The sequence below is a fragment of the Stegostoma tigrinum genome, chromosome 2 (assembly GCF_030684315.1).
Source record: "Stegostoma tigrinum isolate sSteTig4 chromosome 2, sSteTig4.hap1, whole genome shotgun sequence".
NCBI classification, from domain to species: domain Eukaryota; kingdom Metazoa; phylum Chordata; class Chondrichthyes; order Orectolobiformes; family Stegostomatidae; genus Stegostoma; species Stegostoma tigrinum.
Window position 1 is genome coordinate 46,222,183 of NC_081355.1, and position 17,155 is coordinate 46,239,337.

The window sequence follows — 17,155 nt, forward strand, 5'->3', positions numbered from 1 at the left end:
GAGAGTGGAAGAGTCAACATTTCAAGCCTGATACGAATCTTCCAACACAAACAGTGTTCTGGAGAAGACTTGTATTGGACTGAAAACGTTAACTGTGCTTTTCTCTCTACAAATGCTGCCAGACCATCTGAGTTTTTCCAGCATTCTGTGTTTGTACCCATTAACTAATACTCTGTTTCCTACCCTTCAGCTAATCTTGTATCCACATTGCAGTTGTGTTTTTTATTCCATGGTCCATAATATTCCCCATAGGTCTGTTATGTGATACTGAATCAAACACCTTTTAGAAATCGAAGTAGACCACAAAATGACCTTTTCCCTCGCAAACCTTGTTACTTCTTTAAAAATATGCAGGAATTTAGTTAGATATGATTTTCCCTTTACAATTCCATGCTGACTCACTAAATTAACCCAGGTGATTATTAATTTTATCCCAAGTAAATGTAGCTAGAAGTCTCCATACCACTGAAGTAACTGACTGTAAATAGTCTGTAATTGTTCGTCCCATCTTTTTTTGAACAAAGGAGTAATATCTGCAATTCTCTAGTCCTCAATACTGGTACTCAGGAAAATTGAAACATCATTGTCAGTGACTCTAATTTTCGCTTCCACTTCCTTAGATGTATTTTGTTTAGTCCCAGTGGCTTGTCACTAAACTCATGTGGAATTGAACCTGGTCTGGTTAACCTTTCCTGAGAAGACAGCCTGCTAACATCAATCTAGTAAACCTCATCTGAACATCCAATGCACTTACATCCTTGCTTAAAACTGCATAAAATAGTCAAGATGTGGTCTCACCAATATCCTTTATATCTGAAACATTACATTCATAATTTTGCATTTAGTGTTCCTTTTGTAATAAAGGATAACATCCTATAAATTGTCTCAATCACTTGCTGTACCTGCAACCTATCTTCTTGTGGCTCTTGTACTTAGTTTGCTGTGGTCTGCACCTCAGAATTCCTGCAGTCATTCCCTGTTTATTACACTTTGGCATAAAAAATGTATTATTTACTAAAGGAGTACAGAATCGTCAGATGTGCCATTTGATGGAATGTTAAAACTAAGGCTCTTCTTGAGCTTTCAGGTGGACACAAAAGATGGTTTAGTGCTGTTTCAAAAAAGAGTAGGTGCAATTTTCCTGTTATTTTGATCAATAGTTATCCCTGAACAAGAATTGCTAAAACACATCTGATCGATGTCCCATTGATGTATGTCAGATACTGCTGATTGTTGAAGCTAGGTGCGCTCATTGATTGCCAAAATTCGTACATGGGTTGGGATGAGGAGGGGTGGTTTAGACATGTTGGCATGTGTAGAAGATTGGTTGGAAAACGAGAACCAGAGAGTAGGAACAAACGTGTCTTTTTCAGGCAGCAGGCTGGTACAAGTGGTGTGCCACGTGAGTTGGCACAGGGACCTCAATTCTAAAATAGCAAAGAATTAAGTTTAAATTAATCATTCACTGAATAATGGAATGATTTCTAGAGTTGTTTTACTTTTATAAAATTAAATCTATTGTCTGTATTAAAAAGTGACTAAATAATTTCCCACATACCAAAATTATACAAGAGCACATATGCATGTCCCTTGAAGTATTCAGTAGAAAATGAGATTATGATCAGTAAATATAATCTTATAACCTAATTAATAAACTGAATGATGTCAAATATTTGGATAATTTTGCATGTTGTATAAAGAAATTCTGAATTGTTTACTTTTTCAATAATGACATTGTATCTACTTATAAAAGCATCTCTGTATTGCTTAGGATACATGGAGCTGCTTTAGGTGTTGGTTCGCTTCTTGCTGGTTTTCTGGGAGAGTCGGCAATGGTAGCAATAGCATCTTGTTATGTATATCGAAAAGAGGTAAATGTTTTTCCTCCAGTTCTTTGATGGTTGTTTTATTTTGTTGCTGCATTTGTGTGTGTAACAGAACATTGTCTGTGCAATGGTACCCTTAAGATGCAGTGTCAAGCTTTTGAAAGAGATTTAGAGAGAACACTTTAATTCTTTATGTGAAAAACAAAGTGGCTGCAAAGGACTTCAAGGAAAAAGAATTATTCATTTCCTTGGTCTAGCAGTAAAAATTTTAAAAAGAGGAGCACAAATGTGGGCCTTTGATCCCGCTCCACCATTTAGGAAGATTACAGATGGTCAGCTATGTCATCAAAAGTCCGCTTTAAATCACTTGATTCACGTGATATCCAAAAGTCTGTTATTCCCTGTTTTGAATACGTTCAGAAACTAAGGATCTATAATCTCTTACATGAGTCATCAAAGAGTTTCTATAGATATTTAAAAGGAGAAAAAGTTAACGATGTGAATGTAGGTCCAAAAGAAGGCAAATCTGAGGAATTAATATTGGAAAATAAGGGGATGACCAATGACCTGAACTGGTATTTTGCATCAGTATTCACCATAAAGAATATGAAGAACATCAAAAAATTAGTTTCAAATCAAGAAATGAAAGAGAGGGAGGAACTCAAACTTAGAATCACCAGGGAGGTGGCACTGAGCAAATTGTTGGAGCTGCGGACTGACAAGTCTCAAAGTCCCAATGGACTTTCACCATTGGGTTTCAAAAGAATTGTCTAGTGGGATTATTGAAATACTGGGTTTAATTTTCCAAAATTCCCTCAATTCAGGGAAGGATCTATTGAGTACAAATTAGTGAACTCCCTTATTCAAAATGAGAGGGAAACAGAAACCAGGAAACTACAGGTCAGCCAGCTTAACATCAACTATAGAGATGATGTTAGAAGTCTGTGATTAAAGAAACAATAGCAGGTCTCTTGGAAAGTTCAAGGTAATCAGGCAGAGTCTTCATGATGTTTTGAAAGGAAATCATGTTTAACAAATTTATTGAAGTTCATTGAGAAAGTAATATGGGCTATGGATAAAGGCAAATCAATAAATTATTTTCCAGAAGGTATTTGATAAGCTGTCACATCAAAAGCTATCATGAAAAGTGAAAGCTCATGCTGTTCACATATTGGAATGGAAGGAAGATTAGCTGGCTAATATAAAACGGAAAGCAATCATAAAAAGTTGGCAATATGTAATAAATAGTGTTTCATAGGGGATCAGTGCTGGGGCCTCAATTTTTACACCCTTACACAAGTGCCTTGGATGAAGGTTCCAAACGTAATTTGCTGAAGATAAAAAGATTAATAGGAAAATGAGTTGTGAAGAGGACACAAGGAAGCTATCAAAGGATTAACGATAGGTTAAGTAAGTAGGCAGAAAATCTGGTTCAAGGAGTATATTGTGAGGAAATGTGTAACTATTCATTTTGGCATGGAGAATTTTTTTTAAAAGCATGTTAATCTAAATGGTGGGAAATCACAGAGCTCTGAGGTGTAGAAGGACCTGGGTATCCTTATTTGTAAAAGGTTAATAGCAGGGTAGAGCAAGTAGAGAAGAAAGCTAATAAAATGTTGTTTGTTATTGCAAGGGCTATTGGACACAAATCTAAGCAGGTTATACTTCTATTAATCAAAGCAGTGAGACCATATCTGAATTATTGTACCGTATATGGCACGGGTCTCCTCATTCAAGGAAATGTGTAAATGTGTCAGAAGTAATTCAGAGAATGTTTACAAGACTAATAGGTGGAACAAGTAAGTTGTCTTATGAGGAACTGTTAGACAGTTTAGGCATGTATATGCTGTGTAAGACACAACTTGTACAGACTTCCTCAATGTGGGGAAGAAAATAAATCGGGAGATAGAAAAGGCATGTCAGAAAGGCACTATTACAATAATCATGGGGACTTCAATATACGGGTGGACTGGGAAAATCAAGTTGGTAGTGAATCCTGAGAAAGAGATTTTTTTTAAAATGGAGCAGCTTGTGGTAGAGCCCATTAGGGAACAGGCAAATCTGTCTTTCGTGATGAGTAATGAGACAGGCTTCTTAATGAAGCCTAAGGTGAAGGACCCCCCCTAGGGAGCAGTGACCATAAAATGATAGAATTCACGCTGCAGCTTGAGAGGAAGAAGATGGAATCAGATGGAACCATATTACAATTGAGTAAAGGTAACTACAGAGACATAAGGGAGCTGCGGATTAGTTAGAGAGTTGATTGTAAGGGGAGCCCAAGCAGGGAAGATGTTTGTGCATCAGTGGTAGGAATTTCTAAGGGTAATTCTGGAGGCAGAGCAGAAATTCATCCCGCAACCGTATGAAGGGGAGCACTAGGCAATGGTGGCTGACAAGGGAAGTCAAGGACAGCATAAAAGCTAAAGAAAAAGCATACAATATGATGAACAATAGTAGGAAAACAGAGGATTGGGAAGCCTTTAAAAACCAGCAGAGGACAACTAATGACATATGAGGGTAAGCTAGCTAATAAGATAAGAGTTTTTTTAGATATGCAGAAGGTAAGAGAGAGGCAAACGTGGAAATTGGACTGTGGAAAATGAGGCTGGAGAAGTAGTATGGAGAACAAAGAAATAGCAGAGAACTGAACAGCACTTAGCATCTGTCTTCGTGCTGGAAGACACCAGTAGTAGAGCAGAACTTCAAGAGAGTCAGGGAGCTGAGGTGAGTGTAGTGGCCATCACTGAGGCGAAGGCACTGGGGAAGCTGAAAGGATATCTGTTTTGGATAAATCACCCAAGCCAGGTGGACTACATCCCAGGGTCAGAATGAGATAGCTGAGGAGATGATCTTTCAGGAATCAAGGAGTCAGGGAGGGTCCCAGAGGACTGGAAAATGGCTGATGTAACACCCTTGTTTAAAACAGAAGGCAGGCAACAGACTGGAAATTGTAGACTGGTTAGTCAGACCTCAGTCATTGGTAAGAATTTAGAGCTATTAAGGATAAGATTGTGGAGTTCTTGGAAGTGAATGGTAAAACAGATGGAGTCAGCATGTCTTCGCCAAGGGGAGGTTGTGTCTGATAAATCTGTTAGAATTTTTTTGAGGAGGAAAATAGCAAGTTAGACAGGAGAGCTAGTGGATACGATATATTTGGATTTTCAGAAGGCTTTTGACAAGGTGCTACAAGGAGGCTGCTAAATACAATAAAAGTTCACGATGTTAAGGGCAACATACTGGTATGGATAGAGGATAGGCTGACTGGTAGAAGGCAGAGAGTAGGGTTAAAGGGGTCTCTTTCAGGATGGAAGCCAGTGACTATTGGAGATTGGTCAGAACCACTTTTCACGTTATACATTATTGACCTGGATGAAGGAGCTAAGGACATTGTGTCTAAGTTTGCAGGTGGCACAAAGATAGGTGGAGCAACGGGTAGTACAAAGGAAGCAGGGAAGCTGCAGAAGGACTTGGACAGAGTAGCGGAATGGGCAGATGGAATACAATGTGGGAAAGTGTGAGATCATGCACTTTACTAGTAAGAGTAGAAACATAGACTATTTTCTAAATGGGGAAAGGCTTCAGAAATCTGAAGCACAAAGGGACTTAGGGCTATGGTTCAGGATTCTTAGAAGGTTAACATGCAATTGTCAGCTAGGAAATGTTAAGGGCCAGACCAGCCCCTATTCACATATATCAGGGAGATAGCCTAGACTCTAACTTTTTATTTTGTTTAAAGGCAAGTGGAAGGTGTTCTGTCCCATATGTAATTTGATTAGTCACACTACTAGGCTTTACACAAAACACATTTTATTGTTGTCCTACAGTTAAAATGCAAATAACAGAAAGAAGAATTAATGCAACTTCAACTCTATTGGAAAATGTAATAGAATAATAGACTATTTAACTAATAAACAACAACTGATCCTATATAGTAAGATCCCACGAGCACACCTTTGGCAAGCACAAATTCAATAAAATAGATTGTCTCACAGGCGACGTTGCATAAGGAGAGAACTGCAGCTTTTTGCTGTGATCAGAGAGATGTATGGTTTCCACAGCTAATTTAAAGCCCCAAAAACCACTGAAAGCTAAACTGGACTTCAGTAAGGCGTTTGATAAGGTTCCCCATGGCAGGCTGATGGAGAAAGTGAAGTCACATGGGGTCCAAGGTGGGCTAGCTAGATGGATAAAAAACTGGCTAGGCAACAGGAGACAGCAGGTAGTAGGAGAAGGGAGTTTCGCAAATTGGAGACCTGTGACCAGTGGTGTTCCACAGGGATCTGTGCTGGGACCACTGTTGTTTGTGATATATGTAAATGATTTGGAGGAAGGTATAGGTAGTGTGATCAGCAACTTTGCAGATGACACTAAGATTGGTGGATTAGCAGATAGTGAAGGGGACTGTCAGAGATTACAGCAGAATATAGTTAGACTGGAGAGTTGGGCAGATAAATGGCAGATGGAGTTCAATCCGGGCAAATGCGAAGTGATGCATTTTGGAAGATCAAATTCAAGGGTGAACTATACAGTAAATGGAAAAGTCCTAGGGAAAATTAATGAACAGAGAGATCTAGGTGTTCAGGTCCATTGTTCCCCGAAGGTGACAACACAGGTCAGTAGGGTCGTCAGGAAGGCATATGGCATGCTTTCCTTCATTGGACAGGGTATTAAGTACAAGAGTTGGCAGGTCATGTTGCAGTTGTATAGGACTTTGTTTCAGCCACATTTGGAGTACTGTGTACAGTTCTGGTCACCACATTACCAAAAGGATGTGGATGCTTTGGAGAGGGTACAGAGGAGGTTCACCAGGATGTTGCCTGGTATGGAGGGTGCTAGCTATGAAGAGAGGGTGAGTAGATTAGGATTATTTTCATTAGAAAGATGGAGATTGAGGGGGTCCTGATTGAGGTCTACAAAATCATGAGGGGTGTAGATAGGTCGGATAGCAAAAAGGTTTTTCCCCAGAGTGGGGGACTCAATTACTAGGGGTCATGAGTTCAAAGTGAGAGGAGGAAAGTTTAAGGGAGATATGCTTGGAAAGTTCTTTACACAGAGGGTGGTGGGTGCCTGGAACGCGTTGCCAGTGGATGTGGTAGACGCAGACACGTTAGTGTCTTTTAAGATATATTTGGACAGGTACATGGATGGGCAGGGAACAAATAGACACAGACCCTTAGAAAATAGACAGGTTAGACAGAGGATCTTGATCGGCGCAGGCTTGGAGGGCTGAAGGGCCTGTTCCTGTGCTGTAATTTTCTTTGTTCTTTGTTCTAAAACTCTGGTTCTGTGGGAACCTGATCACACCCATTCAGATCAGAGAATGGGGTAGCAGGTGTACAGGCAGGTAGAGCAAGCAGAGAATCTTTGAGGAAGGATAAACAGTTGATAGGACAAATAGTGTCAGGAATAAGGGTGACAAACTTATAGCATGGATCAGTACTTGGAACTACGATGTTTTGGCCATTATGGAAACTTGGATAACACAGGCAGGAACGGATGTTGAATGTTCTGGGGTATGGGTATTTCAAAAGAAGTAGAGAAGGAGGTAAAAGAGGTGGAGGAGTGGCATTGCTAAACAGGGATGGTATCACAGCTGCAGAAAGGACGATCATGAAAGGAGGGCTTGTCTACTGAGTCAGTTTGGGTGGATGTCAGAAACAGGAAAGGTGCAGTAACTTTTTTTGGGGAGTTTTCTTATCAACCCCCAATAGCAACAGAGACACCGAGGAACAGATTGGGAGACAGATTTTGGAAAGCTGCAGAAGTAATAAGGTTGTTGTCATGAGTGACTGCAACTTCCCTAATATAGACTGGAATCTCCTAAGTGCGAATAGTTTGGATGGAGCAGATTTTGTCACGTGTGTCCAGGAAGGATTTCTGACTCAATGTGTAGATAGACGGACTGGTGGAGGCCATTTTGGATTTGTGCTTGGCAACGAACAAGGCCAGGTATGAGATCTCTCGGTGGGAGAGAATTTCGGTGGTAGTGATCACAATTCTCTGATCTTTACTACAGTTATGGAGAGGGATAGGAGCAGACAGTATGAGAAAAGTATTTAATTGGAGGAGGGGGAATTAGAATGCTATTAGGCAAGAACTGGAGGGCATAAATTGGGATCAGATGTTCTCAGGGAAATACATGACAGAAATGTGGAGGTTGTTTAGGAAGTAGTTGCTACAAGTACTGGACAAATACTGGACACTGGATATTACTGGATACAAGTACAAGTACTGAGACAAGGAAGCAATGGTAAGGTGAAGGAACCTTGAATGACAAGACATGTGGAATGTCCAGTCAAGAGGAAGAAGGAAGATTACTTAAGATTGAGGAAGCAAGAATTGGACAAGGATCTAAGAGGTCTACAAGATAGCCAGGAAGGAACTGAAGAATGAACTTTGGAGAGCTGGAAGGGGGTATAAGAAAACCTTGGCAGGTATGATCAAGGAAAACTCCAAGGCATTGTATGCTTATGTGAGGAACAAGAGAATGACCAGAGTGAGGATAGGGCCAATTAGAGACGGTGGAGGGAACTAGTGCGTGGATTCATGGAGATGGGGAGGTCCTTAATGAATACTTGCTTCAGTATTCACCAGTGAGGTGTCCTTGATGTTTGTGAGGACAGCATGAACCAGGCAGATATGCTCGAACAAGTTGATGTTTGGAAGGAGGATGTGCTAGAAATTTTGAAAAAAACATGAGGATAGATAAGTCTCCTGGGCCAGATGGGATACACCCGAAATTAATACAGGAAGTGAGGGAAGAGATTGATGTCCCTTTGGCAATGATCTCTGTGTCCTCACTATCCACTGGAGTAGTGCCAGATGATTGGATGGTGGCAAATGTCATTCCGTTGTTCAAGAAAGGGAACAGGGATAATCCTGGAAATTACAGACTGGTCAGTCTTACTTCTGTGGTGGGCAAATTATTGGAGAGGATTCTGAGAGATAGTATTTATGATTATTTGGAAAAACACAGTTTGATTAGAAATAATCAGCATGCCTCTCAAGCATTTTTAAATTCTTTGAGAATTGACAAAACACATTGATGCAGGTAGAGCAGTGGATGTTGTGTATATGGATTTTAATAAGGCATTTGAGAAGGTTCCACATGATAGGCTCATTCAGAAAGTAAGGAAGCATGGGATTCATGGAAATTTGACTGTCTGGTTACAAAATTGGCTGTCCAGTTGAAGGCAGGGTGATAGTAGATGGCAAGTATTCAGCCTGGAGCTCGGTGATCAGTGGTGTTCCACAGGGATCTGTTTTGGGACCTTTGCTCTTTGTGATCTTTATAAATGACTTGGACGAGGAAGTGGAAGGTTGGGTCAGTAAGTTTGCTGATGACCCAAAGGTTGGACAGTGTGGAGGGCTGTTGTAATGGGACATTGACAGGATGCAGAGCTGGACAAAGAAGTGGCAGATGGAATTCAACCCAGAAAAGTGTGTAGTGATTCATTATGGAAGGTCGAATTTGAATGCAGAATACACAGTTAATGGCAGGATTCTCGGCGGTGTGGTGGAACAGAGGGATCTTGGGGTCCATATCCATAGATCCCTCAAAGTTGCTACCCAAGTTGATAGGGTTGTTAAGAAGGCACATGGTATGTTGGCTTTTATGGGCAGAGGAATTGAGTTTTAAGAGTCATGAAGTTATACTGAAGCTCTATAAAACTCTGGTTAGACCACACTTCGAATATTGTGTTCAGTTTGGGTCACCTCATTATAGGAAAGATGTGGAAGCTTTAGAGAGGGTGCAGAGGAGATTTACCAGGATACTGTCTGGACTGGAGGGCAGGTCTGATGAGGAAAGATTGAAAGAACTAGGGCTTTTCTCATTGGAGCGAAGAAGGATGAGAACTGACTTGATTGAGGTGTACAAGATGATGAGAGACATAGTGAATAGTCAGACACTTTTTCCCAGGGTTGAAATGACTATTACAAGAGGGCATAATTTTAAGGTGGTTGAAGGAAGGTGTAGCAGAGATGTCAGAGGTAAGTTTTTCACACAGAGAATGGTGGGCCTGTGGAATGCGCTGCCGGTAGTGGTAGTGGAGTCAGATACTTTAGAGACTTCTAAGCGACTCTTGGATTTGCACATGGATGAAAGTAAAATGTGGGGTATGCAGGGTAGATTGACCTTAGTAGGATAATTGATTGGCGCAACATCATGGGCTGAAGGACCTGTACTGTACTACTGAGTTCTATGTTCTACGCTGCTTCTGTTGTTCCAAGTTTTTTAACAAAAGAACCCAAGGCCTCCCAAGCTATTTTCTTTATTGGGTTCAAATAGACAGCTTTTCACCTCTCTCTTAAAACCTGCCTTCAAAAGAAAAGCAGGACAAAATACACCTCTCAAAAGCATTGTATCATCACAGAAAGCAAGTGAAATGTCAACAATCATTTCAAAAGGGCTATAGTACAATAGCAGGAATATACTACTTGAGGCTGTATTGGACTCTGGTCAGACTGCATTTGGAATGTTGTGAGCAGCTTTAGACCCTGTATCTATGGAAAGATATGCTGGCCTTGGAGGATGTCCAGAAGAGGTTTACAAGAATGATCCCAGGGATGAAGGACTTGTCATATGAGGAGCGGTTAAGAATTCTGAATTTGTACTCAGGGGAATTCAGATAGATGAGGGTATATCTCATTGAAATTTACAGAATACTGAGAGGGCCTAGATAGAGTGGACATAATGGATACCAGTAGGAGAGATTTGAATGGAAGGCACAGCCTCAAGTGTAAAGAACAGAGATGAGGAGGAATTTAAGTCAGAAGGTGGTTAATCTATAGAACACATATCCATAGACCCCTGTGGAGGCCAAGTCATTGAGTGTATTTAAGACAGAGATAGTTAGGTTCTTGATGTGTAAAGGATTGAGGGTTAAAGGAAGAAGGCAGGAAAACGGGCTTGAGAAACTTATCAATTGCGATTGAACGGTGGAGCAGACTTGATGGACCCAAATAGCCTAATTCTGCTCCTGTATTTAATGATCTTGTGGATTAAGGGAACATCAGAAAGAAAGTATTTCTATTGGATTTCTTAAACTTGACAGCAGCATCGAAAAATTAGAGCCAGATCTTTCAGGGGTAAAATTCAGAAAGACAAATACAAAAAGGAAGCTAAAAATTCAGAACTCTCTTTATAAATGGTAATATATGCTAGTTTATTGTAAATTTTAAAGTTGAGATTGATAGAATTTAGTTACCCAGCAGTATTAAGGGACTTGGGGTATATAGTTAGGTCGCAGATCAGCCTGCAAGAGGGTTAGGTTTCTCATTGAATATAAAAACTCAAGGACCTAAATGGCCTGCTCCTGTTCTTGTGATCCTATGGGGGAGTCCATGATGTGGGATCTGGAGGCTCATGAAAGCCAAATCAGATAAGACTGGCAGAATTCTTTCTCTACAGGACATCTGAGGGGCTGTGATTTGAATGCAACCTTGAACCAAGATTCTAGTTTCATGTACATTTTGATGGAGAAGTATTCCAAAGTACAACAGGGAATTCACTTAGTCTCCTGGTAAATTGTCATTCCTCAATTAACACGAGCGAAGAAAGGCAACATTTTAGTCAGCTATGATTTACTGAGACCCTTTGCAAAGTTAATGCAGAACAATGGAAACAATTCTGTCAGCCATTTTATCACAGTCCGATTGACAAGTGAGTTATTGCCTGATTGAGCAGGAAAGTTACATAAAGGATGTCTAGAGGAAAAATAACTTGTCCTGACTTTTGAACAATATCCTTTTGTACTTTTTAAAATGCTGGGCAGGATTAGGTACACACTTTCTTCTCATTTTGTTATTGCCTGTAATTGGTATTTTGCAATTCTTTGCCCTATAGAAATAAACTTTTCTGACACATTTCCAGTAGCAAAACACCAGGTGTTACACCTAATTTGGGGGCAAGGCTGTGTATGGAAACGCACAGAGTACAATTGCTCCTGTTCCAATTTCAACTGGTCCTGATAGAATCTGAATCTGAGGGACTAAAAACCATACCAAAGAAATGAAAATTAATGCTGTAGCTGAAGCCTGTGAAGCTAGGCCTATTCTCTTGACACCGTAACAGAGAAGGTGCATTGTAAAGGTGGATAACACACACAGTATCAGTTCTGTAGCCAAATTATAAGCAACAAGTTTGTGCAAAATCAGCATTCACAATGTAGTTCAGGAAAGTATTCAAACACAGATGAACAAATGTATGCAGTTACCGTAGTAGTGGGCTTGTAGTACCTGTGGATTAATGCTTGGAAAATTGAACTGCAAACAGAATTTAGTAAATATCTGAGTTAATTAGTTAGTTCAATTATGAAAGCTCTGTGATGCTGCTGACAGACAAACTGCACAATTTCCAGTAAACAGGCACAGGCCATCAGGACTGTAGTTTCCTGCGGAACAGCGATTTAAGATGCAGCTCGGGCACCTCAATTCTTCATGTGCTGATTTTCTGATCTACCTGTTCCAGTGTAACAGCTTGCCAGCTACCTTTGTATATTTTCAATTGAATAGGACAGGATCGAGTCTGGACATCATCAGTAAAACTATAAAGAAGAATAAAGTACAATAAAACCTTTGGCAGAGCCTTATTTTACTGGAGGTTAAACAAGTGCAAATGGAATCTAAAGAATGGTATCAGATTGCCAAAATATAATCTATGCTGCAAAAATTGTTTTTATACAGAAAAATAGAAGATCCCTGGATGAAGCAGCAGCTGAGGGAGAGGACTCTGCAATGAATTCTGCAGTAAACCCTGAGGAGACGTCTGAGGTAGTGGAGTTAGATGAAGATGAATGAGCAACATTTATACACTGCAGAAATCAGTATGGTTCAGCATCACAATATTAAACTACCTTTCTCTTCTGCTATATTCTTCCTGTTATTTTTCCGGAAAAAGTTTCTGTCCTCACCAAAAACAGCTTCTGTCGATGAGCTAATCCTTATCATAGAACAGTCTCAGACATGAAGGGACCTTCTTGCATGCAATTCCATTTCAGCTAATATGTGAATGGAAGCAGCTTCAAAAGGTAACACCCAGCAAGTCTTCCATAGTTAAGTTGGCTGACGTCCTTCTATCCATGGTATAAGCAACATATCTAAAACCAAAGCACCTTTCTTCTTTTGACTATACTGGTTTTCCGTCAATATTCTTTTATAGACTATTATTGTATATTGGGATTTTTACATTATTTAACTGCTTTAATAGTATTAGTGTTTTTTTTAATGTACACTTGCAGTTATGTTTCCAGTGACCTGTGTGGTGTATTGCCATAATGTTGCTGCTTGAGAGGTGGAGCTCTGAAGATGCCATGACCATAAAGGACACAATTTTGTAAAAAAAAGGAAAAACCGTAGAACATATCAAAATATTTTTTTACATACCAGAAGAGTTTGATATCAGTATATTGAGAAGACTGTTGTGCATGTGATGGTGACTTGTAAGTAAAGCAGTAAACATAGGAAAATTAACACTGAAAAACATAGATATGATTTGAATTTTATAAGCTTGTCATATTCAATAGCACAAGTGTACATTACTTTAATGAAGTGAAATTTTAAGGTGGTGTGAAATTTGACAGCTATATAATTGGTTCATAAGTGGTTAACAAAGTGTTTCTGAACACAAGTGTTACACCATCTTGATACATGTACTGATTCAGAGCATTGTATATTGTAAAGCAGTGGATACAATGTAGTTCAAATGAATTCAGCATTTTCTTTTCCATTGCAGCTTATTAGACAACTGGTTATGTGTTGAAGGATGGCCGTTTATTACAATTAATGAATGTTGCAGCTTGATTGGTTAGTTTGTGGAAGAATGACACCAGCATAGATTTGGTCCAGTTGTACCGGTACCCTTTTACTGCACACAGCAACGTGTATTTTTGTTTTCACGTTACACCAAAGACTCGAAGTATCCTAGCTTTCAGTCATTGTTCACAAAGCTCCTAACTGCATCTCAACCTCCACCTCAACATCTTCCTTCCCAGTTCCAGCTTGTCTGGGGTTCATTTTCCAGACCACTTTTATTTTAATCCAATCCTTCCTGAGTTTTATTTGCTTCAAATTTGAGATGAAACCGCATCAAAGAATTGCCTTTAACTTGTCACAAAAATGGCAGTATCATTGAGAGACTCCATGGTTCAAAATGGGAATGCAGTCTTTTTACAATTTGAGACAGAAGAGTACTGTTGGGGTAGAATGGAGGAAGCTTTATTCTCTTGCTAACTATGCTACACTTGGCCAGAAAGTACTTGATTCAGATTTTGGGTACACAATTAGGGAAAATTCCAAATTTCAGCACTTACTTCTTGAGCAAAGAACAAGGAACAAAGAAAATTACAGCACAGGAAAAGGCCCTTTGTCCCACCAAGCCTGCACCAATCCAGATCCTCTATCTAAACCTACATTCCAAGGATCTGTATCCCTCTACTCCCTGCCCATTCATGTATCTGTCTAGATACATCTTAAATGACACTATCGTGCCTGCCTCTACCACCTCCGCTAGCAATGCGTTCCAGGCATCCTCCACCTTCTGCGTAAAGAACTTACCACGCAAATCTCCCTTAAACTTTTCCCCTCTCACTTTGAAATCGTGACCCCTAGTAATTGAGTCCCCCACTCTGGGGGAGAAAGCTTCTTGCTATCCAGCCTGTCTATACCTCTCATGATTTTGTAGACCTCAGTCAGGTCCCCCCTCAACCTATGTCTTCTAATATAAATAATCCTAATTCTTCTCAACCCCTCTTCATTGCTAGAGCCCTCCATACCAGGGAAATCCTGGTGAACCTCCTCTGCATCCTCTCCAAAGCATCCACATCCACATGTGGCAACCAGAGCTGTATGCAGCATTACAAGTGTGGTTGAACCAAAGTCCTATACAACTTTAACATGACCTGCCAACTTTTGTACTCAGTACCACGTCCAATGAATTGAAGGCATGCAATATGCCTTCTTGACCACCCTATTGACCTGCATTGTCACCTTCAGGGAACAATGGACCCAAACACCCAGATCTCTCTATGCATCAATTCCCCACCCCCCAGGGCTTTTCCATTTACCATATAGTTCAATCTTGAATTGGATCTTCCAAAATGCATCACCTCGCATTTGCCTGTATTGAACTCCATCTGCTATTTCTCCGCCCAACTGTCCAATCTGTCTATATTCTGCTGCATTCTCCAACAGTCCCCTTCACTATCTGCTACTCCACCAATCTTAGTGTCATCTGCAAACTTGCTAATCAGACCATCTGTACCTTCCTCCAGATCATTTATGTATGTCACAAGAGTCTAGGAAAAACAATAAAGCCAAATAAATTTTTAAAAATTTCACAATCTCACTTTTCTAAATTATTGTAATGCTGAGTGTAAATAAGCATTTTGCAGCTGTAGGAAAGTTGATGTAATTTGGATGGAGAAACTGCTATTATTATATCTTTAATCAAAATGTTTGTTAAGCAATTTACTCATGCTTCAGGGTTTAAAAGGGCTTGATAGCTCTGTTGACAGTGTAACAAGTAGTCAAGCTCTATTGTGGATCCCTAATACTCAAGAGTTTCAGATATTCTCTACTGTATATTTTCAGAAAATAAAACAAGCCCTGGACCATTTTTTTTCTGTATTTAAACAACATATCTTTATTTTATTATTGCTAATTTGTTCAATATTTCTTGTAAAAAGGTAAATTAATGTTTATGTAGTTGAGTGGAAACTGTCCTCGATTATAACTAAACTGGTTATGCAACATGCTTTCAACTCAAATTTCACCAAGCAGTAAATTATTTTTTTAAAGGCAGTGCAAGTTTTCAATCATTATGTTTAAAGTAGTTAACTATATTTAATATGCAAGCATAATTTTAAAATGCCAAATGTAGATTGTTCTTTCTAACTATATGTGTATTTTTTCATTAATTGAATAGAATTGAATATTATTTTGGATCTTTGAGCTTGTGCCATTGTTTTCAGTTGGCTACTCAATTAAAGTGTTTTTCTCATCTTGATTATGTTTTCATGATGTATATAAAGATCTTGCATATATAAAATACTTTTAAAATCCAAACTTCAGTCAAACCCACCCGGAAACAGGTCATCAGAAAATATATGCTGGCACTGGTGCAGGGAAAAAAAATCAAGCATGTACTGCGAGAGCTACCCAGACCATTTTCCTGACAACTGACATGTTATTGAACGGGGAATGATGGATACAAAGCATCGATTGGGATTTATAATAGACATTGGACGTTCGGTGTAAGATAAAAAGGACCATCATACATGGCTAGTGATAATGGGAACTGCAGATGCTGGAGAATCCAAGATAACAAAGTGTGGAGCTGAATGAACATAGCAGGCCAAGCAGCATCTTAGGAGCACAAAAGCTGACATTTTGGGCCGAGACCTTTCATCAGAGAGGCTCTCTGATGAAGGTTCTAGGCCCGAAACATCAGCTTTTGTGCTCCTGAGATGCTGCTTGGCCTGCTGTGTTCATCCAGCTCCACACTTTGTTATCATACATGGCTAGATTAGTTTAATTAGACAACCAACATCATGGTATCAGTAACTAATGATTAAGCACCATTCGTTACCCACAATAACAAAGCAAAATGCTTAAAGGTTAGATATTACCAATTCCTGTCTCTTTCACTCTTTTGATCTATTCTTATCCCTGTGCCCTCAATACCATGCAGTATCATGAGCATGATTGGCTCAGGGAAGATCCTATCAGTAGTCCATTGAACTCATAACTTGTGTTCCTCCTTCTGAATATTTTCAGTTGTTTTCTGCAATACAAACTGCAGTAATTGTATTTTCTGAACCTGCCCAAAGCATTAAGAATGGGGCAGGGAAATTTAATTGGGCAGGAGGCAAAAATGCAGATTCCAGATGGTAGGTTAAGTTTTGCTAAGTTCTCAGAACATTTCACGATGGTTTGAGTTTCCCACCTGTTTTGCATTCTTTAGTTTGTATTCTTTGTATATTCAGTAACACCCCAGCCTTTTGGAATTATGTTCGTAGGCACAATCTTATTGGATGAGAAAAGAGAGCCATGTGTTCACCAAACCAACTATACAAGATGTTAACCTGGCTGGGTAGATTTCCATCCAGCTCCTTCAAATAAAAAATTAAGCTTTTTTCCTTTGTGCAAATACTTAAAATTTAAGGGGTGAGGCCTGACTGGGTCATCTAGCTTACGAGAAGTCTCAATGGCATGTAGATTGTTTTCTTGTAGTTAAACACCTGCAGCATAAAGGCTGTAGCCTCTTCTTGTTTAATAGTCATGAGAAATCTCATTGATAAGTAGTTCTCTGTCTTGCAGTTAAATGCTAA

The 17,155-nt window shown here is 39.6% G+C and overlaps 1 protein-coding gene across 2 annotated transcripts in view; it reads left to right on the forward strand.

Annotated features, from left to right (window-relative positions):
• Positions 1–15,691, forward strand: part of LOC125460559 (progressive ankylosis protein homolog B-like) — a 124,500-nt gene extending 108,809 nt beyond the window's left edge. For both annotated transcript variants that reach the window (XM_048548151.2, XM_048548142.2), the window contains 2 exons: positions 1,772–1,871; positions 12,513–15,691. In XM_048548151.2, the coding sequence (XP_048404108.1) occupies positions 1,772–1,871; positions 12,513–12,626 (214 nt within the window). In that variant the 3' untranslated portion in view covers positions 12,627–15,691. The remainder of the gene's footprint in view (positions 1–1,771; positions 1,872–12,512) is intronic.
• Positions 15,692–17,155: the final 1,464 nt, after the last annotated feature.